This window comes from Oncorhynchus gorbuscha, linkage group LG12 (assembly GCF_021184085.1).
Source record: "Oncorhynchus gorbuscha isolate QuinsamMale2020 ecotype Even-year linkage group LG12, OgorEven_v1.0, whole genome shotgun sequence".
NCBI lineage: Eukaryota > Metazoa > Chordata > Actinopteri > Salmoniformes > Salmonidae > Oncorhynchus > Oncorhynchus gorbuscha.
In genome coordinates this window covers 24,341,114-24,365,564 of record NC_060184.1, presented here as the reverse complement: position 1 = coordinate 24,365,564, position 24,451 = coordinate 24,341,114, and the positions used below count along the sequence as shown (strand labels likewise).

Sequence of the window (24,451 nt, the reverse complement as noted above, 5' to 3'; positions counted from 1 at the left end):
CTGGTATTACACACTCGGCTCAACTCAACAAGCTCCGAGTGTCAGAGTAGGATAGGAAGGGGCTCTTGTGACGGACCAAATGCCGATAACGAGTGACTAACCAATGTCTTTTGTGTTGGAATAATCAAAGGAGGTTAAAGGTGAACCAGAGGAGTTGCCTGTTCACATGACTGTGCCTTTACGCTATGATAAGCATGGAACAGACAATTTGCAAGCATAGATTTGCTCACACAGCTTTCCTCTGAATTCAACCAGGCTGCTTGCATGCAGGCAATTGACCTTGCATAATATGCAATTGAATCTTCCAGGTCACCTCTATTGTTTAGTAATTTATGTTACTGGGTCAGCTGAGTAGCAATATATCAGCTCCAGGTTCTGCTGAATAGCTTTCATTTAGGCCATATATGTATATATATTATATGCACCATTTAGCAGATGCTTTTATCCAAAGCGACTTAGTCATGCATGCATACTGAAGATATCTAATGATATAAGAGCGATAAAGCATGGTGCATGAAGGGAATTAAAATAGGACTTGTAAGTGTGACAGTGTTCACTAACACAGCAGTGGATTCAGTCTCTGTGGTCAAAATACAGTAAAATCAATGAAAGCTAATAGCACTGTATAAACAGACACTGCTATCTGGACAAACGATAGTAAAATATAAATGCCCTACTTATCATTACATAAAACTTTGCTGTTGGTGTTGCACCCTAAACCTTTTTACCTCACTCTGAGAAGGTGTTTTCTGCTGTGCAAAGCAGTTCGTCCGTTCTGGATTCTGCCCCTTCAAAACACAATAACAGAAACCCTATCCAATGTGGTTAGAGGGGAAAATACAGTGTCTTTGAGGTAATAACTGGTCAAAAAGTTTGTTCTCAATCTCTCTGGTTGGAGTTTAGCTGTAACGGTAAGTATGGAGCCTGCCCAGACGCCAGGCTGTTGGCAGAGCAGACAGAGACGGGCAGTGTTGTCCAGTAGGTCATACTCCCATGCTGTTTTTGTCTGGACTGTACATGGCCAGACAGCTCAGCAGAAAAATGGCCTCAACTACTAACCCTTCCAGACCCTGTGGCGTAATGCTTTGACCCCACCGCTGTAGGGACTGGGAGAATTGGTGGAGGCTTCAGATTCAGTTGAAACCTGTATTAATCATCCACAAGAAACCACTGGGAAAGTTTAAGGTTTTAATGAATTGTTGAGTTTGTTTTGCAGGGAGTACATGGTTCGGCATAGAGTACTGAAACAAATTCTTAAACAATTCTGTTACTTGTCTCTGCCTCTTAAACATGCAAATGCTTACTTCTCACTCCTCCACTTCTATTTCCAGGTGATCTGTCCTTAAAGAAGGTGACTGGGAGCAGCGTGATAGATTTCAACAGCACTGAGAAGTGCCCAGGCAGTAGCGATACTAATGTCCAGAGCAGCATCAGTTTCCAGTGTGGGAAGACTATGGTTAGTCACCAGTAGCACCTGTCATTACAAATGAAGTGTAGTCATGGGGAAATGTATGTATTGGAAGCTGATTATGAATTTCCTGTCAAACCACACTTGTGGGTTTTAGTTAGAGAATAATTTCATCACTAGGCATTGTTCTTTGTCAGTCTGGTGGTGTAATGAAACTGCAACCACTCTGTGGTAGTTTCTTTATTTGAACATTTGAAGTTCTATTGAGAAACATATTAACTATGATACAGTGCTCTCCTATCTTTTATTTTTTTAAACAATACCAGGCCTGCTTGTTGATAAGTGTGACCATGTGATTGCAGGAGCTTTGCTGCTGAACAAACACAGTAATCATGCTGCCAGTCCAGTTCCTCAAGTAGTGACTTCCTTGTAGGCCGTCACAGCCACGTCTACTGTAGCAGTTCTAAGATTGAGTAAACGGTCAGGTCATACAGTATGTCAACTTGAACTATATTTGTGCTCTTACCCCCAGGGAACACCAGAGTTTGTGACTGTGGCCCAGTGTGTTCATTATTTTGAATGGAGAACATATGCAGCCTGCAAAAAGGATAAATACAAGCCCAATAAAGAGGTATGTCTGAATTGTGGTCTACAGCTGTCAGGGCAGGATGTGTGTATGTCACCCATTTGTGATGTGTGTGCAGACGCGTGTGACTCCGTGGCAGTGTGTAAGGCATCGGTGATCCCACTGTGTGTGGGGGGAGGTGAGTATGTGATGAGCACATTCACACTGTGGAAAATCACGAGTTCTCAGCAAGTCCTTTGCTGTCTCTTGTTTAAAGAAAAAAAATGAATAGAATAAAGGAAATGTTTAATTTAAATGTAAAGTCATTCCAATATTACACTGAGTAAAGAAAACAAAACATGCTCTTTCCATGACAACCCTTATGTCAATTGTTAAATCCACTTCAAATCATTGTAGATGAAAGGGAGGACATGGGTTAAAGAAGGATCTTTAAGACTTCAGACAATTGAGACATGGATTGTGTATGTGTGCCGTTTGAGTGTGAAAAGACAAAATGTTTAAGTGCCTTTGAACGGGGTACGGTAGTAGATGCAAGGGGCACCGGTTTGTGTCAAGAACTGCAACACATCTGGGTTTTTCACTCTCAACGGTTTCCTGTGTGTATCAAGAATGGTCCACCACCCAAAGGACATCCAATCTGACACAACAGTGGGAAGCATTTTAGTCAACATTAGCCAGCATCCCTAGGGTGGCAGAGAGCCTAGCATTGGACCAGTAACTGAATGGTTGCTGGTTCGAATCCCAGAGCCAAATAGTTGAACAATTGGTCAATGTGCCCTTGAGCAAGGCACTTAACTTTAATTGGTCCTCTAAGTTGCTCTGGATAAGAGTCTGCTAAATAACTAAATGGAAAATGGAAATGAAGGCTTTCGACACCATGTAGAGTCCATGCTCTGAATTGAGGCTTTTCTGAGGACAAAAGGGGGTTGCAATTCAATATTAGGAAGGTGTTCCTAATGTTTGGTATACTCGGTGTATTCAGTTACAGTAGGTACCAGTCCAGAACAAACTGAAAATAGAAGACGATCAATCCTGGGATTTTGTAATTCTTTCACTCTGTGTCTAGGTCCCTTGCTATGTCTTTGACACGGATGGGAAAAAGCATGACCTGAACCCACTCATCAAACTCACAGATGGTTACCTGGTGGATGACTGGGATGATGAAGTTGACTTTTATATTAACATATGCAGAAGCCTAAGTGAGTTTCTTTACTGTGCTCAATTGTTTTATGATTAAGAAATTATACTGTATCAGTTCAGTGATACTGATTACTCTTCTGTGAAAGTAGGGTATAACAATTTTAAATCATGAATCTATATCAGTGGCCTTTATGTATGTATGTATGTATGTATGTATGTATGTATGTATGTATGTATGTATGTATGTATGTATGTATGTATGTATGTATGTATGTATGTATGTATGTATGTATGTATGTATGTATGTATGTATGTATGTATGTATGTATGTATGTATGTATGTATGTATGTATGTATGTATGTATGTATGTATGTATGTACTTCATTTCACATTCTTAAAATAAAGAATGTGTGTGTATATATAGACAAGACACAGTTGAAGTCAGAAGTTTACATACACCTTAGCCAAATACATCTAAACTCAGTTTTTCACAATTCTTGACATTTAATCCTAGTAAACATTCCCTGTCTTAGGTCAGTTAGGATCACCATTTTATTTTAATAATGTTAAATGTCAGAATAATAATAGAGATACTTATTTCAGCTTTTATTTCTTTCATCACATTCCCAGTGGGTCAGAAGTTTACATACACTCAATTAGTATTTGCTAGCATTGCCTTTAAATTGTTTAACTTGGGTCAAACGTTTCGAGTAGCCTTCAACAAGCTTCCCACAATACGTTGGGTGAATTTGGCCCATTCCTCCTGACAGAGCTGGTGTAACTGAGTCAGGTTTGGAGGCCTCCTTGCTCGCACACGCTTTTTCAGTTCTGCCCACACATTTTCTATAGGATTGAGGTCAGGGCTTTGTGATGGCCACTCCAATACCTTGACTTTGTTGTCCTTAAGCCATTTTGCCACAATTTTGGAAGTATGCTTGTGATCATTGTCCATTTGGAAGACCCATTTGCGACCAAGCTTTAACTTCCTGACTGATGTCTGGAGATGTTGCTTCAATATATCCACGTAATTTCCATCCCTCATGATGCCATCTATTTTGTGAAGTGCACCAGTCTCTCTTGCAGCAAAGCACCCCCACAACATGATGCTGCCATCCCCGTGCTTCACGGTTGGGATGGTGTTCTTCTGCTTGCAAGCCTCCCCCTTTTCCTCCAAACATAACGATGGTCATTATGGCCAAATAGTTATATTTTTGTTACATCAGACCAGAGGACAATGTTTGTCCAAAAAGTACAATGTTTGTCCCCATGTCCGGTTGCAAACTGTAGTCTGGCTTTTTTATGGTGGTTTTGGAGCAGTGGCTCGATATAGGACTCGTTTTACTGTGGATATAGATACTTTTCTACCTGTTCCCTCCAGCATCTTCATAAGGTTCTTTCCTGCTGTTCTGGGATTGACTTACACTTTTCGCACCAAAGTACGTTAATCTCTAGGAGACAGAACGCGTCTCCTTCCTGAGCGGTATGATGGCTGCATGGTCCCATGGTGTTTATACTTGCGCACTATTGTTTGTACAGATGAACGTGGTACCTTCAGGCGTTTGGAAATTGCTGCTAAGGATGAACCAGACTTGTTGAGTTCTACAATTGTATTTCTGATTTTCTTTTGATTTTCCCATGATCTCAAACAAAGACACTGCGTTTGAAGGTAGGCCTTGAAATACATCCACAGGTACACCTCCAATAGGCTAATTTACGTAATTTTAGTCAATCAGAAGCTTCTAAAGCCATGACATCATTTTCTGGAATTTTCCAAGCTGTTTAAAGGCACAGTCAACTTAGTGTATGTAAACTTCTCACCCACTGAAATTGTGATACAGTGAATTAGAAGTGAAGTAATTTGTCTGTAAACAATTGTTGGAAAAATGACTTGCGTCATTGCACAAAGTAGATGTCCTAACAGAGTTGCCAAAACTATAGTTTGTTAACAAGAAATTTGTGGAGTGGTTGAAAAAACTAGTTTTAATGACTCCAACCTAAGTGCTTGTAATTGCTCAAGGGAATATTGACAAATTTTTCACCTTGTTAACTCAGGGAATCGAACCAGAAACCTTTTCGGTTACTGGCACAACACTCTTAATACCTAGGCTAATTCATCTCACCTCTGCCACCTCTACAGACCGACCAGAGAGCCCCTGCCCCACAGGCTCTGCTGCCTGCTTGACCACCAGCAATGGCTCCTTCAGCATGGGCCTACCAACTACCCAGCTAGAGCTGATCTTCAAGGACCGGTACAGCCACGCTAAAGCCATACATAAACACAGGCAATGCTAATTGCTAGCTAGCAGCCTCTGTCTCTACTCTGCCTCAGTCTTAGTATTTGCTTAATTTTGACCTCTTGGCTATCGACCAGCTCCACAGATGCGTTGCCTTACTGAGCTGCTGACTTCTCTCTTTCTTACTGTGTCAGATTGAGGCTGCGATATGAGGGAGCTTCAGTCAGCCCGCCGGACTTCTGCAGTGGCCATAACCCTGCTGTCACCATCACTTTTATCTGCCCCTCACGCAGGCAGGAGGTAGGACAGAAGCCTGGGTGTCTGTCCCGTGGATCCCCTATTGATCACACTATTCGTCATATTACAGAAAGTATTAATACATAGAATAGTGTATTTCATAAAATAGAAGTATGCTTCACATGTCAACCTAAATTTAAACACTTTAAACAACACCCTTAAACAACACCCTTAAGCAGTTAGATGTCATTTTAGTCATGTGTGACCTTTGACCTTGCCATTACAGGGTAGTGACCCCAAGATGACAGCCAAATCCAACTGCAGGTATGAGGTAGAGTGGGTGACTGAGTATGCCTGCCACAGAGACTACCTGGAGAGTCACAACTGCACCCTGACCAGCAAGCAGCACGACATCAACATAGACCTCACCCACCTCACCCTCGGCCGTGAGTCTGCCATTCCCAGAGCATGCCAGGCTTTGAGAAACAAAGCCTTGGGCAATGCATCTTTTTTTTGCGTAATAAAAGGAAGTAATGCTATGAATACTCATGACTGTCCAAATTCCCCACTGACTTTATGATAGTTCCTCTAACAGTGAATGACGTGTTGAAATATATCACCAATATCACTGTGTCACGTTCTGTGTGTGTAGCTACAGACGACCCCTATATGGCAGAGGACAAGAGCAGCGATGGGAAGGACAACTATTTCTACTACCTGAATGTGTGTGGGGAGACCAAGGCAGGAGAGTGTGGTGACGACCAGCACTATGTGTCCACCTGCCAAGTCAAAGCAACGGGAGATGTCAAAAAGATTGCCGGGAGATACATGAATCAAACACTAAGGTTTTTAAAATATTAATAAACATCTTTTCTTGCCAGATTTCTTGTCTTCATATTTCTCCATCTCAGCTTCTCTCTCCTTCTTTTCCCCTTATTTGTAACAATTGTCCCTTTTTATTGTTCTCTATTCCAGGTACTCTGATGGAGATCTGACTCTGATCTATCCAGATGGGAGCAGGTGTAGCTCGGGCTTTCAGCGCATGACCATCATCAACTTTGAGTGCAACAAAACAGCAGGTGAGCATAACCCATAGCATGTCCAAGGAGAATGCAAGGACCTTTTAAATGAACAATGTTTTCTGCTGTAGAGGACTCTCCCCAATGGCAGGTTAAAGTATTTTCCATTACATTCCAGCTTATTCCTTATTTGTGTGTTTCTCAGGAAACGGTGGCCGTGGCTCACCTGTGTTTGCTGGTGAGACAGACTGCACCTACTACTTTGACTGGCAGACGGCTTACGCCTGTGTCAAGGAGACGGAGGATCTACTCTGCATGGTCACAGACAACAAGACTATACACCATAAGCATTATGACCTGTCCACCTTAACACGTTTCCCTGGTAAGATGGAGTCCTGGATCATCTCCAGTTGCAGAGAGCTTGAATACTGCCTTCAGCTTCCATCCCAGTTGACGATCAGCATGTATCAATGTAAATGACCAGCCCCTTGACTTCCAGTTTTATACTTAAAGTAAAAGGGATCAGAAAGATGAGTATGAGCCCTAATACCTTTTATATGTACATTTAAGGTTTGGCGGGTCATGTTTCGGAGGACGCATAACTCGACCTTCGTCTCTCCCAAACCTGTTGGGGATTTGCAGCAATGAGACAAGTTTGTAATTAGATCGCAATTGGATATCACAAAATTGGGGCGAAAAAGGATGTAAAATGCACAAAAAATATATATATATATACTGCTCAAAAAAATAAAGGGAACACTTAAACAACACAATGTAACTCCAAGTCAATCACACTTCTGTGAAATCAAACTGTCCACTTAGGAAGCAACACTGATTGACAATACATTTCACATGCTGTTATGCAAATGGATAGAGACAACAGGTGGAAATTATAGGCACCTAGCAAGACACCCCCGATAAAGGAGTGGTTCTGCAGGTGGGGACCACAGACCACTTCTCAGTTCCTATGCTTCCTGGCTAATGTTTTGGTCACTTTTGAATGCTGGCGGTGCTTTCACTCTAGTGGTAGCATGAGATGGAGTCTACAACCCACACACGTGGCTCAGGTAGTGCAGCTCATCCAGGATGGCACATCAATGCGAGCTGTGGCAAGACTGTTTGCTGTGTCTGTCAGCGTAGTGTCCAGAGCATGGAGGCGCTACCAGGAGACAGGCCAGTACATCAGGAGACGTGGAGGAGGCCGTAGGAGGTCAACAACCCAGCAGCAGGACCGCTACCTCCGGTTGGGGGTTGTGCTTACAGCCCAACACCGTGCAGGACGTTTGGCATTTGCCAGAGAACACCAAGATTGGCAAATTCGCCACTGGCACCCTGTGCTCTTCACAGATGAAAGCAGGTTCACACTGAGCACGTGACACTCTGGAGACGTCGTGGAGAACATTCTGCGGCCTGCAACATCCTCCAGCATGACCGGTTTGGCGGTGGGTCAGTCATGGTGTAGGGTGGTATTTCTTTGGGGGGCCGCACAGCCCTCCATATGCTCGCCAGAGGTAGCCTGACTGCCATTAGGTACCGAGATGAGATCCTCAGACCCCTTGTGAGACCATATGCTAGTGCGGTTGGCCCTGGGTTCCTCCTAATGCAAGACAATGCTAGACCTCATGTGGCTGGAGTGTGTCAGCAGTTCCTGCAAGAGGAAGGCATTGATGCTATGGACTGGCCCGCCCGTTCCCCAGACCTGAATCCAATTGAGCACATCTGGGACATCATGTCTCGCTCCATCCACCAACAGACTGCACCACAGACTGTCCAGGAGTTGGCGGATGCTTTAGTCCAGGTCTGGGAGGAGATCCCTCAGGAGACCATCCGCCACCTCATCAGGAGCATGCCCAGGCGTTGTAGGGAGGTCATACAGGCACGTGGAGGCCACACCCACTACTGAGCCCCATTTTGACGTTTTAAGGAAAGTTGGATCATCCTGTAGTGTGGATTTCCACTTTAATTTTGAGTGTGACTCCAAATCCAGACCTCCATTGGTTGATAAATTTGATTTCCATTTGATCAATTTTGTGTGGTTTTGTTGTCAGCACATTCAACTATGTAAAGAAAAAAGTATTTAATAAGAATATTTCATTCGTTCAGATCTAGGATATATTATTTTAGTGTTCCCTTTATTTTTTTGAGCTGTGTATATACTGTACACTGAGTATACCAAACTTTAGGAACACCTTCCTAACATTGAGTTGCACCCCACTCTTTTGCCCTCAGAACAGCCTCAATTCATCGGGGCATGGACTCTACGAAGTGTTGAAAGCATTCCACAGGGTTGCTGGCCCATGTTGACTCCAATGCTTCCCACAGTCGTGTCAAGTTGGCTGGATGTCCTTTTGGTGGTGGACCATTCTTGAGACATATGGGAAACTGTTGAGCGTGAAAAACCCAGCAGCGTTGCAGTTCTTGACACAAACCGGTGTACCTGGCACTGACCTTACCCTGTTTAAAGGATCTTAAATCTTTTGTCTTGTCCATTCACCCTCTGAATGGCACACATACACAATCCATGTCTCAAGGGTTCAAGATACTTCTTTAACCTGTCTCCTCTTCATCTACACTGATTTGAAGTGGATTTAACAAGTGACATCGATAAGGGATCATAGTTTTCATCTTGATTCACCTGGTCAGTCCCATGGAAAGAGCATGTTTTGTATAGTCATTGTATATGCTAAACCACATAACTTATCTTGTGCCTTTCAGAGTCTGAGTCGGCCCAGAACTGGGAGGCTGTGGATGCCAATGCCCCCAAGTCAGACAGGATGCGCTACTACGTCAATGTGTGTCACAAAGTCCTCCAGCAGGGGGCCACCAGCAGCTGCCCCGAGGACACTGCCATCTGTGCAGTGGGTACGTCTGGAGAAGATCTGGGCCTGTTTTCATAAAGCGTCTGAGTAGGAGTGCTGTTCTAGGATCAGGTCCCCCATGTTCATTATGATCTAAAATGCACAACTGAGTCTAGACCTACTCTGAGACGCTTTCTGAATACAGGCCCTGACTCTTATCTGTACACGGACAACATGCTGTCAAATCTGAGAGACCAAGATGGCTTATAGTTTGTAGCTTGTTTGTTGCAATTCAAAAATGTATTCCATCCTCTCCTTTAGGAAAGGAAAAAGTCATCAGCTTGGGCAAATTTCTCACCTCCCCTACCAAGACTGACAGCAACGACATACAGCTGGTATACACTGAGGGAGGAGAATGCAGGAAGCACACAAAAATCAAGACCATCATGATTCTGAAGTGCAAGCCAGGTGAGTGTTAGAAATAGTTAGTTGCAGAGTCCAAGGTGAACAACTGTTCGCCTGAAAGTAGTGTTGCATTTTATACCGAAATGTTGTTCCTTTTTTATAATTGAACATGAAAAACGGTTCGATACTAGAATTTTTGTTACTTTCGGTACTTCTGTCAAATGTCTCATGTCGTCTACTGATTTGATAGAGGATCAAGTCTGTATCAGCGCTGCCAATGTCCCCTTTTAGCATGAGAGCACCGTGCCTGCTCCACTTCCTCATTGCTAGCTCTAGCTTGTCCTGAGAAACCACTGCACTCACTAGGAGCCTGGGCTGCATCACCACTTATGCTGTACAGAAGTTAAAACACTTGAATGATTCAACACGGCACATAAAATGTTGAAACGGTTAATTACTGTTTGCAAAACAATGTCCATTACAGGCTAAAATACTTTCCAATGTAGCCTAGGAAGCCGATAGTGGGTGTTAGATCTGCGATATCATCTAAGCTTGATGTGCCCAGCCGGTAATACACTTGTGGATTTGTTTTTTTACCAACGTAAATTGATTGTATAATTGATTCATTAATATATACATTCAAAAATCCCAAATCTGTAACGATATTGAACTCAAAAGATCTGTCTGGAACAAGTGCCATTCTGTGACTATTGCTGATACGCCGCCTTTTTTGCTGCGGTATCATTTTGATATCTAGTATCGTGATACTAAACCTAGTATCGAAGTCAACATTTTTGTATCGTGGCAAGACTACCTGAAAGTGGAGCTAGCTAGCATTTTGTCCTACCTTGATGTTGTCTTTAAAATCTAGCTGTTCAACTCCTCCTGACTTTCTGTGTCCCCCCCCCCCCCCCCTGTCCTACCCAGGTGACCTAGAGAGTGCCCCCATCATGCGCAGTGTGTCCAGTGACGGCTGTGTGTATGAGTTTGAGTGGTACACGGCTGCAGCCTGCGTCATGTCCAGGACAGAGGGGGACAACTGCAAGGTGGAAGACCCTCAAGCTGGTAGGTCACATGGAACCAGATGCCTACCAGAAATTTGTGTCCAGAACTTTAATATTGTTTCATGTGGAAGCAGGGAGACAAGGACAGGAGGTTTAGATTATGGAGATGTAATATAGCTGTTTGATTTGTTACTATAATTTTCTCTTGTCTTCTCTCTCCAGGGTTCTCATTTGATCTGTCCCCCCTGTCTAAACCTGGAGGAGGCTTCTACAACATGTCCAATGGAGATTATGACTACTTAATTAACATCTGTGGCTCTGTCACTGCAGCCAAATGCCCTCTGAAGGCTGGGGCCTGCCAAGTGGACCAAAGGCATGTATTAACCATTTCAAGAAACCCTTCTTGTCATACTAAATCCCTGTGGATGTACAATAGGTGGAAGTGCCCTATTACAGTGGTAGGAAAATAGGATCAAGCTTATACCTGGGGTCCGTACATGTGCTTTAGAGTTCAGAGGTTAGAGGAGGACTGAATGGACTGACTGTTTAGTCTGAAGTAATGGATGGATATACTGTAGCTTCTGTTCTTATGTTTGGTGTGTCTGTCTGCTACAGTGGCTCTAATTCATGGAGCCTGGGGGAGTTTAACTCTCAGCTGTCCTACTATGACGGGATGATCAAGTTGTCCTACAATAACGGCTCTCAGTACAACAACATGCAGCACACCCTTCGCTCCACTATGATCTCCTTCCTCTGTGACCGAGAGGCCGGCGCTGGAAAGCCAGAGTTTCAGGTACTGACTGGGTCCTAGAGGCGAAAGTAACGCATACCTATTTAGGTGAGGTGCTGGCTAGCGGAGTGGAACAGTTCAAAAATAAAGGAGAGCCACACACTCTAGGAGTTCAGATGCAAAAATATTTATGTCCAATGTTTCGACAGACAAGCTGTCTTGATCAGGGTATATGTCCTGCTGACAGATCTCATCCAATCTCTAATATGTAGTTCCTCATATGGTTCACATATGCACTGTTTCCACCTGTAGTATTTATACCATGAACATACCATCATTCATAACCATGTTGATCCTCACAGGTAGAAGACAAGTACACCTATAACTTCAGGTGGTATACGTCCTATGCCTGTCCAGAGAGGCCACAGGAGTGTGTGGTAACAGACCCCAACAGTCTGGACCAGTACGACCTCTCCAGGTGAGAATTCCCTGCACAAGGTTATGTTATGACTAGGGCAAAGGAGTTTTCCCAGGCCACAAAACTTCCTTTGTCATGGGGTCAAGAAAAATTATTTGTCCTATTTCTGTCCAATGAAGGCAGACAAGAAACAATATATGAAGAATGTGTGTAACCCTCCGCTCTCTGTCCTCTCTCTCAGTCTTTCCCGGTCTAGTTTAGGGAGGAACTGGCAGGCCATGGACCTGTCTGACCCTAACAACCTGAGGAAGTACTACATCAATGTGTGTCGTCCTCTGAATGCCGTGCAGGGCTGTGACCGCCAGGCCTCCGTCTGCCAGATGAAATACGAGCCTCAGCAGGTTAGTGTAAAAGCTCCAGGATGACCTACAGGAGGAGGTTTACACACTATGATGTGTGTTAAACACTGTTTGGGTCATGGAACTTACACTTCAGTTTCCTTCTATCACCAGAGTACAGTATTTATCCAATGGCATCATCTGGAAAACAGCGCATTAAACAGCATTAAAAAGTTGAGACTTTTCTACAAATTATATTAATCTTTTTTTTGTTATTGATATCAATTGAAGGTAAGACTGTTAGTATCCCTCTTCTAGTCCTGGTAGCCATCCCTGTGGGTCTGTCTTAGTACTGAACTGTAGCCCAATGTGATTCTGGTCTTTCTGTGTGTTGTCTTCAGGGCATTCTGTCTGAAACAGTGTCTGTCAATAACATGGGCCTGGCTAAGAGAGGTCCAGTGATTGAGGAGAAGGACCGCCTGCTGCTGGAGTACACGGGCGGCTCCAAGTGCATCTCAGATGGACTGAAACTCACCTACACTACACGTATCCACCTGGTCTGCTCCAGAGGGTCTGTGGTAAGTGGAATGGCATATTTATAGAGCACTGTGTCAAAAAAATCTATATCATAACGTCTGTCTAGGATTTTAAGAGTGAGATTAACCTGTATTTATCTGTATCTACAGTCATCCGGCCCTCGTTTCCTTAGTTATGGAAACTGCACTGCCAACTTCATGTGGGAGACCGGGGCAGCTTGTGCCATCAGTACTGCTGATGACAAGAACAAGGTGAGTTTTTGAGTTCCACATCAACTCGAAGCGAAAGTTTATCTCTAAAGTCTTTAGATCTTCTGTTATAGATTTGGTGAGGTGTCGTCAATGATTTTAAATGTTTATTTGTTCTATTCTATGGCAGACCTGCTCTGTGAGGGATCCCAACACCGGCTTTGAGTTCAATCTGCATCCTCTGTCCTCCAAGACTGGCTACAAGGCTGAGGGGAATGGGAAAACGTTTGTGGTAAGTCACTAGGGATGTTCACCTGTCCCTTTCAAGATGATTCGATATGTTTCGATCTAGATGCATGGGCACAGGAACGATACGTTTTAGTTTGAAACTATTCAGTTTGATTAGAAGTACATATCAATGAGATACTATTTGATGCATTTGTTATATAAACGCATTCATTTTCCATTCTAAATTCGGTCTCTGTGCTGACCTCTCTCTCTGTGTGTGGTTGTGATGAAACTGGGCATCTATCAACCCAAAATCACCAATCACCATCACCAACAAAATCATTTTTGCAGATTAAAAGGGTTTAAGCTAGTAATGTATCAATATGTCTCTTTACAAATTAGCTATGACATGGCCAATGAATATATAGTAAAACTTTGGGTTTCGCCCCTGTTTCAAAATCAGATGGCAGACCGTTTGGAAGTTTTCTTTTCCCCGCATGGACCACGCAGTGCGTGTAGAAAAAGTGATGTCCTCGTTATGAAATTATCAACTTTACCCTGTATGTCTAAAATTGACCATGTACAGTACCAGTCAAAAGGTTGGACACGCCTACTAATTCCAGGGTTTTTCTTTCTATTTTTGTTACTATTTTCTACATTGTTGAGTAATAGTGAAGACAAACTATGAAATAACACATATGGAATCATGTAGTAACCACTTTTTTTTTTTAACAAATCAAAATCTATTTGAGATTTGAGATTCTTCAAAGTTGCCACCCTTTGCCTTGACAGCTTTGCACACTCTTGGCATTCTCTCAACCAGCTTCATGAGGTAGTCACCTGAAATGCATTTAAACTAACAGGTGTCCCTTGTTAATTTGTGGAATTTCTTTCTTTCCTTAATGCGTTTGAGCCAATCAGTTGTGTTGTGACAAGCTAGGGTTGGTAAACAGAAGATGGCTCTATTTGGTAAAAGACCAAGTCCATATTATGACAAGAACAACTCAAATAAGCAAAGAGAAATGACAAAGGACAAGAAGGTCAGTCAATGCGGAACATTTCAAGAAGTTTTAAAGTTTCTTCAAGTGCAGCTGCAAAAACCATCAAGCTCTATGATGAAACTGGCTCTCGTGAGGATTGCCACAGGAATGGAAGACAGAGTTACCTCTGCTGCAGAGGATAAGTTCATTAGAGTTCACTGCACCTCAGATTGCAGCCCAAAATACTTCACAGAGTTAAATTAACAGACACATCTCAACATCAACTATGTTCACTACTTAAGAACACCAATAAGAAGAAGAGACTTGCTTGAGCCAAGAAACACAAGCTGTCTTTTGGTCTGATGAGTCCAAATGTTTGATTTTTGTTTCCGAACGCCGTATCTTTGTGAGACGCAGAGTAGGTGAATGGATGATCTCCACATGTGGTCCCCACTGTGAAGCACGGAGGAGGTGGTGTAATGGTGTGGGGGTGCTTTGCTGGTGACACTGTCAGTGATTTATTTAGAATTCAAAGCACACTTAACCAGCATGGCTACCACAGCATTCTGCAGCGATACACCATCCCATCTGGTTTGCTCTTAGTGGGACTAGAATTCGTTTTTCAACAGGACAATGACCCAACACACTTCCTGGCTGTGTAAGGGCTATTTGACCAAGAAAGAGAGTGATGGAGTGCTTCATCAGATGACCTGGCTTCCACAATCACCCAACCTCAACTCAATTGAGGTGGTTTTGGATTAGTTGGACCACAGAGTGAAGGAAAAGCAGCCACCAAGTGCTCAGCACTTGAAACAGTGCGCAGTTTGACGAGGCTACTGATATTGCCTGTGTTTGGCATGCAAATTTACTTGTAGATCAATGACTGTCAACACAGTTACACGCTTAGTTCAACACTGTTGGAGAGGACATATCATTTGTCACAAAAACAATTGTGCATTTTCGGGATGTAGAAAAAGTAATGAGCTAAAAAAAAAAAAAAGTGAAACTCCAATTCGTAACGTTTGAACCGATTTTTATAACAGATTTGGATCGGTTTGGGGTCCGCGTCAAAAATTGCCCAAGGGATCAATGTATATCCAAGCAGTTTTAGTCCTGTTTCCTCTTAACTTCTCCACACAGTGGCAGGTTGTAGCCTCTGGCCTGCATAGCAGAAATGGCACATTCCCAGAAATGTTGACTACTGTCCATCGTCCCTGTCAAATAAATGTCATAAAATCAACTAAAGTGAATCCATTTCCCAGACTAGCTCTGGTTTCCAGTTCCTGACTTGACTTCTGTTGCAATGAAATGTACACATGCACATTGTTTGTGTAGCAGTGTTTTGGGGCACTGTGCCTGACGATATGACCCCCCCCCCCCCCAGGTGAATATCTGTGACGAGGTGGCAGAGTGTAGTAAGGACCAGGGGGAAGCCTGTAGCTGGCTGTGAGCTGGACCATGGCCTGGTTGTTGGTCCTGTGGGAGTGGAGAGATCTCTACAGTACTCTACTGACGGCCTGCTCACACTCACATACAAAGGAGACCTGGACAGGCCTACAGGTACAGTCAATGGACCCAGCTATCTTCAATCATCACAGCTGCTCCCTTCGACATAAATGCATCATTTGCAAAAATAATTGTCGTACACACAGTCTTATATAATAGAGTTGCACATTACAGATCTCAAGTTGGGATACATACTATGGCAATATTAGCATGGCTGCCTAAGAAATGGAATCCACATTTTTTTGCATGCTATATCCTGCATTTCTCAAACATTTTTGACTTAGAGATTTGCCAGAAGTTTTGTGTAATTTCCCCCAGTAGTTTTGAAAGTAGCGCTCATGAGCCAAAACAGGCCAAAATGGTGTACAATTGTGTACAACGTCATTGTTCTCGAGCCTCTGTAACGTGTACCCAAAGAGTAAGAAAACAAACAATGTGGTGTTGAGCTCACCCTGCAACCTCAATAGACAATACTGGGCCGACCTGAACCCTCCTTCCATTTGAATCCTTGCAACCTCATTGGACATCATTCCACCTGCCAATCAACATTGTCCATCACGTTTGGGATCGGTTGACAATTATCTTTTAAATGTATTTGTGTGGCTACAATTCCATCTTCAAAAAACATGAGCTGGCGCACACCCAGAATTTTTTTTTTGTGTGGAGGTGCTGACTAACGGCGAAGGAAAGTCGCACACTCCATATATAAACTCCCAGCAATTTAGTGGGTATTTACCAACATTTCAGCATCACTGTGCCTTCCTCAGGGTGATGTCATGAATACTTGAATCAGGTTATATAGACAAACAGTGCAATTAGTGCAACCAATGACAATTGTGAGGGATGTGTATTAATGAATTAGTGAAACTGTTAAAAAATATATATATATAGTTTATGGCATATTAAATATATTACGCTATTGTTATATAGAAACATAATTGAATATTTTACATCATATTAGCATCAAGATACATTATTGTTTAATTCAATTTCACATAATTGATTCGTATTTCATATTTGTAACATGTAATCTTTTGGTTCAACCTTAATGTATAATGAGCGTCATCAACAGGGGGAACATATTAGGTGTTCGCTAATAAGCTGTAGCAAGAATATATCTATTTATAAGACTTGTTCATAAAAGAAAGATTTGTTCATAAGAGCCTGAGATCAAAGTCAATATTCAGACCAATAGGGGTCAATGTTTTTAGATAGGATATCCAGTAAGCCTCCTTTTTTGTAGTAGTAGGATCTCAATGTCTTCTTGTGAATTCTATGGTTTTTACTAGATTACTTGTAGTTTTTCGTCTAATTTTTGTAATGACTTGGTGCTGCCTATCTTGGCCAGGACACTTTTTATTTTAAATCTCAATGAGCCCTTCCTGGTTAAATAAAAATAATATAAATAAATGAATCAATTATGTGAAATTGAATTAAAGAATAATGTATCTTGATGCTAATATGATCTACAATATTCAATTATGTTTCTATATGATAACAATATCGTACTATATTTAATTTGCCATAAACTATATATATTTTTAACAGTTTCACTAATTCATTTAAATTAATTCATCATTATGACACACTACTCACTATTTTCATTGGTTGCACTAATTGCACTGTTTGTCTACATAATCTGATTCAAGTATTCATGACATTACCCTGAGAAAGGCAGAGTGATCCCGAAACATTGGCTAAATACCCATTAAATTGCTGGGGGTTTATATATATGGAGTGTGCGACTTGTGAGTTCACAATTCCATCTTTAACACAACATTTTCTCGTTTGCAGAGAAAATGTATTGGGAGAGAGAAATTAAACTACTACCAGGGTCTAATAAATCTACCTTCTAATTTCAGATGTTTTCTAGCTTCTGATGCATGGATTTGATCAATTTATTTTTGCTCTTATCAAAAGAACAAATTGTAAAGCGCATGTAACCACTCATCCCACTTGCTTCAGAGCGCATGTTCATTACATGACAGGAACGAGCACGTAGATCTCATGCACTAAATGAGGTTAGAATGTAAGAATTCTTTGCCTTTTTCCGCTGGGAGAGGACTGTATATCGCTTATTATGCATGTATGAGCTACACATTGACGTGTTGAGTCCAAAACAAGAGGTTTAAAACAAAAAACGTAGTTTTCAATCCTCTGGAAAATCTATTTTTAATTAGTCAGTTCATAAACATTTGGTCTGATAACTGTCCTGATTCCTCCCTTCTCCCCCAGGCACCAGGGACACCTTCACCATTAGTTTTGTGTGTGACCCGGACGCCCACCCTGGCACTCTGAAACTGGTCCGAGAAGAGCTCAGCTCGTCTACACACGTCACCCATGATGTCCTCTTTGAGTTCTCCACAGCCCTGGCATGCATCCCTGCCCCTGTGGACTGTCAAATCACTGGTAGGAACAACACTGTCAATGTCTTCAAAACAGTGTGGATGTCTTCAGTACGTCTCTAACGAAGCATATATCACTTTATCCACCTTAACAAACTCTGGTCATAGAAATGGGTATTTTCAAAAATTGAAAGATGTTGTTTGTCCTTCCATTTTAGATTCCCATGGTAATGAGTATGACCTGAGTCATCTGAGCAGGGACAGTGAAGACAGTCCCTGGGTGGCCATCGACACGGCTGAACAGGCTAAGAAACGCAGCTTCTTCATCAACGTGTGTAAACCTCTGCCTCCGGTCCAGGGCTGCCCGGGTGAGTCACGCCATGTTGATATGCCAGCCAATGAGGAGGAATACCTCTGGTGCTGTACCATCAGTTTTGCATTACTCTTTTTATTATATAAAAATATATATATATAATACATTTTATCCCCAATTTCGTGGTGTCCAATTGTTGTTAGTAATTACTATCTTGTCTCATCGCTACAACTCCTGTATGGGCTCGGGAGAGACGGGTTGAAAGCCATGCATCCTCCGAAACACAACCCAACCAAGCCGCACTGCTTCTTAACACAGCGCGCATCCAACCCGGAAGCCAGCCGCACCAATGTGTCGGAGGAAACACCCTGCACCTGGCTACCTTGATTAGCGCGCACTGCGCCCGGCCCGCCACAGGAGTCGCTGGTGCGCGATGAGACAAGGATATCCCTACCGGCCAAACCCTCCCTAATCCGGAAGACGCTAGACCAATTGTGCGTCACCTCACGGACCTCCTGATCGCGGCCAGCTGCGACAGATCCTGGGCGTTGCAGTGCCCTGGACCACTGCTTTGTGTTTTAACTACTGTACATGCATCTATGTGTGCATCTGCAGCGGGCCTCTTGGGTGCATGCGGCACCATGGAGGGTAAAGGTGTGAACCTGGGCTACGTCCAGTCCAGCCCCCAGGTGGCCTCTGACGGCTCCATCAGCATCGTCTACCTCAACGGGGACCGCTGTGACACAGACCACTACTCCACACGTATCATCTTCCAGTGTGACGACAACCCTGTGAGTAAAATACACACATCTTGTTCTCTATGGGAATGCTCTTCTATGTTATGGCCATATAGTTGGTGTACATATCAATGGCAGGAATCTGTGAAATTGTACTTATTGATGTTACTGATCCTAATACCATATATTTCCCTCTTAATACCTATATTTTTCTTGGTTGGTTCCTTTACTTATAGGGTTCTCCTGTATTTGACCGCCAAGACGGCTGTGAATATGTGTTCATCTGGAGAACCTCCGAGGCGTGCCCTCTCACCAGTGCTCAGGGTAGGCTTGAAAGAGGAGGCTGCCATGTTTAATATTGTGGCTCTGACTAAGACTGTTACTTCTCTCCACTAGTGTCATCATCATGCTCAAGTTAACTCTCCTCTCCCTGACTCCTGCAGGTGAAAACTGTAAAGTCAAGGACCCCAGAAGTGGCTACATGTTTGACATGAGCTCCCTGTCAGGGAAGGACTACATGGTGAAGAGTGGCCAGTACCAGTACCACTTCTCTGTCTGTGGGGGGCTTCAGCGAGGGATCTGCACACACAAAGACACAGGCAGTGACCAGGTGTCAGTCTGTCAGGTGGAAGGCAGCACCCACAGAATTGCCGGTATGTAAACCTGTATAAACTATTTGGTCTTTAAGAAAGCTTTGATTTTGGTTGGTTAGTAACTGATCAAACACTTCAGGCATGTTGCTTTTGTTTTATAATGTATTAGGCATGGCCTCACAGACTCTGAGCTATGTTGGAGAACAGCTGGTACTCAACTACACTGGTGGGGAGACCTGCCATAGGATCTATCAGAGATCCACAGCGATCTACTTCTCCTGTCATCCTAAAATGAACCCTGTGAGTCTGAGCGAAGCGAAAGCGTGAACCTCTAATGCAATTTCTCTGCTTGTCCCAATGTGTGCTTGGATGTGGTAGTTACTGGGGTTGTTTTGTGTTGTTTCTGCCTATAGGGGGTGCCAGAATTTATCAAGGAGACTGCAGAGTGTACCTACCTCTTTACCTGGCGAACAGCTCTCGCCTGTATCCCTGTGAAAACTACCAGCTGCTCATACCAGTACGCATAGTCATGTGTTATTGTATTCTGGGAGCCCTCTTCCAACCACAACCTTCTCTTTCTCCCAGACAATGACTGGTTTCCCCTTTGTCTCCTATCTTTCTGACTACTTTTTATTCTTCCTCTCACAGAGATTCTAATGGAAACTCGTACGACCTCTCCTCTCTGGCCCTGAACTCCAGAAACTGGGTGGTGGAGCCCAGCACTGGGAAGCAGGAGCGCTACTACATCAACGTCTGCAAGTCTCTGGTGCAACAGGGGGGTAAAGTGCCTATCCTCAACACCAGCATCCGTTATATGAAGGACACTGGTGGCGCCTATATCCTTATATATTTCCCCATTTGTGTGAACAAATATCAACATTCTCAAGTCTTCATTCACAGTTTGAATGTGGTGCAATTATGCTCACCTTCTGAACCATGGGACTGTTGTAGGCTCCTGGAAGTGTCCGTCCAACGCAGCGTCCTGTCTGAAGAGTGGGGAGCATTATGTGAGTCTGGGAGAGGCCGAGTCGGCCCCACAGTGGGACCAGAACATCCTTGTACTCAGGTACACCAACGGAGAGATGTGTTCCGGTGGACAAAGGAATAAGAGCACCATCATACGCTTCAAATGTGACCGTGACAAAGTGGTAAGGGATTATAGACATCGCCCACATGCAGATACACACACACATGCATAACCACACACAGATATGCACACACACAATAGGTAGAGCATGGCGTTTGCAATGCCAGGGTTGTGGGTTCGATTCTCACGGGGGACCAGTATGAAAATGAATGCACTCACTACATGACTCAAATGTAACTGAGTAGACGGACTGTGTTTCTGCCCCAGGACTCAAGACCAACCCTGATCATGGCCATAGAGGACTGTGTCTATACCTTTGTGTGGTTCACTGCAGCCGCCTGCCCCCTCAACAGCAGCCAGCATGGCGACTGCAGAGTCACCAATCCAGTCACCGGTGAGTGCCATTCCTACGCACAGCCACTGAAAACTGAAAGACCGCTGCCTGCACTAGACCATATAAAAAAATCTGAGAAAGTATTTGCAGTTAGTATGATTATCATTGAAAAATACCATCATTCTCATAGAATCTCCGTGCAGTAGTTAAACACACAACTGCAAAGAGTTACTGAGAAACTCCTCCATGTGCTATAGTTAAAAAAAAAAAAAATTGGACACGTGTATGTATGTACTGTGTTGCCCTCCTGAACCCAGGCCACCTCTTTGACCTGAATGGACTAAGCCAGGAGGGAGGCTACACTGTGTATGACAACCTGGACCCTAGGAAGATGTTCCGGCTCAACGTGTGTGGGGAAGTGGCCAACGCAGGTTGTGGACCAGACGCAGGTAAGACCATATTCTATCTCACAAGCTCTGGGTTGGCTGGGAAAGCTCTAATACTGGTTAAAGCCACATCCCCTCAGGAATCCATCAACAGGCCTGCCATCCAGCAGTGATCAGCTTACTGAGCCATGGACCACACAGGGGTCCCAAGACCACTGTGTAGAAATTAAGCAGACCCTTCAAGGCAATGTTGGTTTGTTCAGTGGTATTTTGTAATGGATCTGTGGCTCTGCTTTAGACTGTGAGGCTGGTTCTCCAGTATGTTACGTTCCTGGATGAAGAGAACTAGATATTCAAAGACATTCAAACATTCACATGAGACATTTTGAAATGAAAAAAGCTAACAAAAAATGTGGCGCAGCGGTCTAAGGCACTGCATCACGTGCTTTAGACCCGGACATCACTACAGACCCGGGTTCGATCCCGGGCTGTATCGGGAGTCCCATAGGGTGCAGAGCACAATTGGCCCAGCGTCACCTGGGTTAGGGGAGGGTTTGGCCAGGGGGGGGTTGGCTGGGGGGGTTTTACTTGGCTCATCGCGCTCTAGCGACTCTGGCAGGCCGGGCGCCTGCAGGCTGACCTCTGTCGTCAGTTGAACGGTGTTTCCTCCTCTGGCTTCCGGGTTAAGTGGGTGGGTGTTAAGAAGCGAGGTTTGGCAGGTTATGTTTAAGAGGACGTATTACTCGACCTTCGCCTCACGAGCCTGTCGGAGTTGCAGTGATGAGACAAGATCGAAAGTAGGGAGAAAAAGGGGGTGAAATACAAAATAAACAATTCTTTTTTTTTTTAAACTGAATCCTTGTGCAAAATTTCTAGAAATGGAGTGCTTAGACTTGAGATTGATCAACGTAAACAGTCTGCTCAGTTGCTTATGGTAATGTAGTTGTTTGTGCGTGAAGGTGCAGGTGTGTGTATCAAGGAGACCAAGAGTGCTCTGAGTGGCGGGCGGGCCAGCAGGAAGCTGTCATACCTGGACCAGGTGGTGGAACTGACCTATGAGGGCGGGGCTGTGTGTGCAGCCAACCCCGCCATCACACACAAAAGCATCATCAGCTTTGTATGCAAGGCCCACGCTGACGCCAGCACGGGTCCAGTACTGGTGTACTCAGACAAGAACACGTGCACACACTTCTTCTCCTGGCACACGCCCCTGGTGTGCGAACAGCAGGTAATTACAAGCTTTTATTCCCAATTCCAAAACAACCCGTAGCCTCATACTGAGTATAACTGAAAAGTTTAGATAAACGTAAGTAATATGGCAATTTGCATTACCTAGCCCCTGATTGATAGGCGGAATTCCTTCAATAGTGCTTACCAGTCATGCCATACATATCTGGCAACCAGTGAGCCCTTGATGTAAATTCATTTCAAACAAGTCAATGTACTGGTCATCTATTGTTACTGATGTTAACTGACTGTCTTTGTTGAATAACCAAACTACATGCATGTTGCTTTACACAGGTGACTGAAAGATTTTCTTAATACATAACGTTTAGTCTGCTGAATTACCTCGACTGACATCCTATTGAGGTGTTCAGATATCAACCAACAGCTGTCAACTTTCTATTCAAATTTGGTGTACTGTATTGGGTGTATTATATCTAATAGGCCATTTAATATGTAAACATCTGTGCTAGCCTCCATCGTCTCTCTTTCATGATGTTTCCGTAGGTGAAGTGTTCAGTCCTGAACGGCTCTACCCTCATCGACCTGACTCCTCTGATCCATGTGACGGGCTACTACATGGCCACAGACGAGGACCTGGTGGACAAGGACCAGTCCCCTGACTTCTACATCAACATCTGCCAGCCCCTCAACCCCATCCCTGGGGTCACCTGTCCCCCAGGGGCCGCTGTCTGCATGGACCCTGACGATGGGCCCCCTGTCGTGAGTCACACGCAGAGAAATGCATGCGCACCACAACACACACACAGAAGAAATAAAGACATGAAGACTTTTGAATAGTATTCCCTCTGTGTTTATGTTAAAGCAATTTGATTCCTATTTATTCATCAACCAATTCAATTAAAACACTAATTTCTAAGAATTTGTAAGATACTTATTTGCATAAAATGGACAGAGACCAGTCTCAAAATCAACCAATGGTGTTTATTCTCGAGAGTACTGATTTTAGTACAATTTACATCAGGTTATATACTAAAAATGACGCCATAGGTTTTATTCTGTCCTTCCTCCACTCCGATACAATGGCAGTATAGTTCACAAGCCTTCCCACATTGTCCACCAACTGTTAAGTAATCTACTACTAGCCCAAGGTATCTCCTCTCCCTGTGTAGAGACAGGATGTCCTGTAAGGAACACAGCCTTCCAGCCAGTCTGATGATAACTTCATTCGTTTCTAACAAGGAACAGACCGTCCGTGTTCTACTTCTTGATTAAAATTACACATATTGCTTTCAGTATTATGATTATAATAAGATACATACATACATCATACAGTAACATAATAGTATTCTGTTTAGTCATAGTTCTGATTGAAATGTATACATAATTTAGTCATTCATAAAAATCCCTTAACAGTTTACAAACCAGCATGCTCAAGGATTTCTCTCTCTGTGTCTCTCTCCTGCTTACAGGACATTGGTCGAATCACTTCCACCCTGGAGTTCAACAGCATGACCAATGAGGTGTCAATCACTTTCAACAGCACCACCACCTGCCCCTCTGACTCCACCCAGAACTACACTTCCACCATCCTGTTCACCTGCCAGAGAGGCCTGGAGCTGGTCAGTACCACACGTTTCACAGATGGAGTGTCTATATATTATAGACCTTTTCTCACTGATGGTTCTTGTGTTGAAAGATGGCAAAAATATAA

The 24,451-nt window shown here is 43.5% G+C and overlaps 1 protein-coding gene across 1 annotated transcript in view; it reads left to right on the top strand.

The window, feature by feature from the left end:
• Positions 1-24,451, top strand: part of LOC123990742 (cation-independent mannose-6-phosphate receptor-like) — a 38,846-nt gene that overhangs the window by 2,032 nt on the left and 12,363 nt on the right. The window contains 35 exon segments of the mRNA XM_046291562.1: positions 1,332-1,456; positions 1,941-2,039; positions 3,061-3,193; positions 5,273-5,384; positions 5,564-5,669; positions 5,893-6,052; positions 6,259-6,451; positions 6,582-6,685; positions 6,831-7,007; positions 9,341-9,487; positions 9,745-9,891; positions 10,756-10,893; positions 11,055-11,205; positions 11,448-11,625; positions 11,925-12,040; positions 12,222-12,381; positions 12,720-12,896; positions 13,005-13,106; positions 13,234-13,335; positions 15,636-15,677; positions 15,679-15,811; positions 17,993-18,166; positions 18,321-18,470; positions 19,031-19,206; positions 19,389-19,476; positions 19,596-19,805; positions 19,915-20,045; positions 20,159-20,262; positions 20,394-20,524; positions 20,697-20,893; positions 21,100-21,226; positions 21,484-21,615; positions 22,512-22,780; positions 23,284-23,499; positions 24,210-24,359. Of these exon segments, the coding sequence (XP_046147518.1) occupies positions 1,332-1,456; positions 1,941-2,039; positions 3,061-3,193; positions 5,273-5,384; positions 5,564-5,669; positions 5,893-6,052; positions 6,259-6,451; positions 6,582-6,685; positions 6,831-7,007; positions 9,341-9,487; positions 9,745-9,891; positions 10,756-10,893; positions 11,055-11,205; positions 11,448-11,625; positions 11,925-12,040; positions 12,222-12,381; positions 12,720-12,896; positions 13,005-13,106; positions 13,234-13,335; positions 15,636-15,677; positions 15,679-15,811; positions 17,993-18,166; positions 18,321-18,470; positions 19,031-19,206; positions 19,389-19,476; positions 19,596-19,805; positions 19,915-20,045; positions 20,159-20,262; positions 20,394-20,524; positions 20,697-20,893; positions 21,100-21,226; positions 21,484-21,615; positions 22,512-22,780; positions 23,284-23,499; positions 24,210-24,359 (5,057 nt within the window).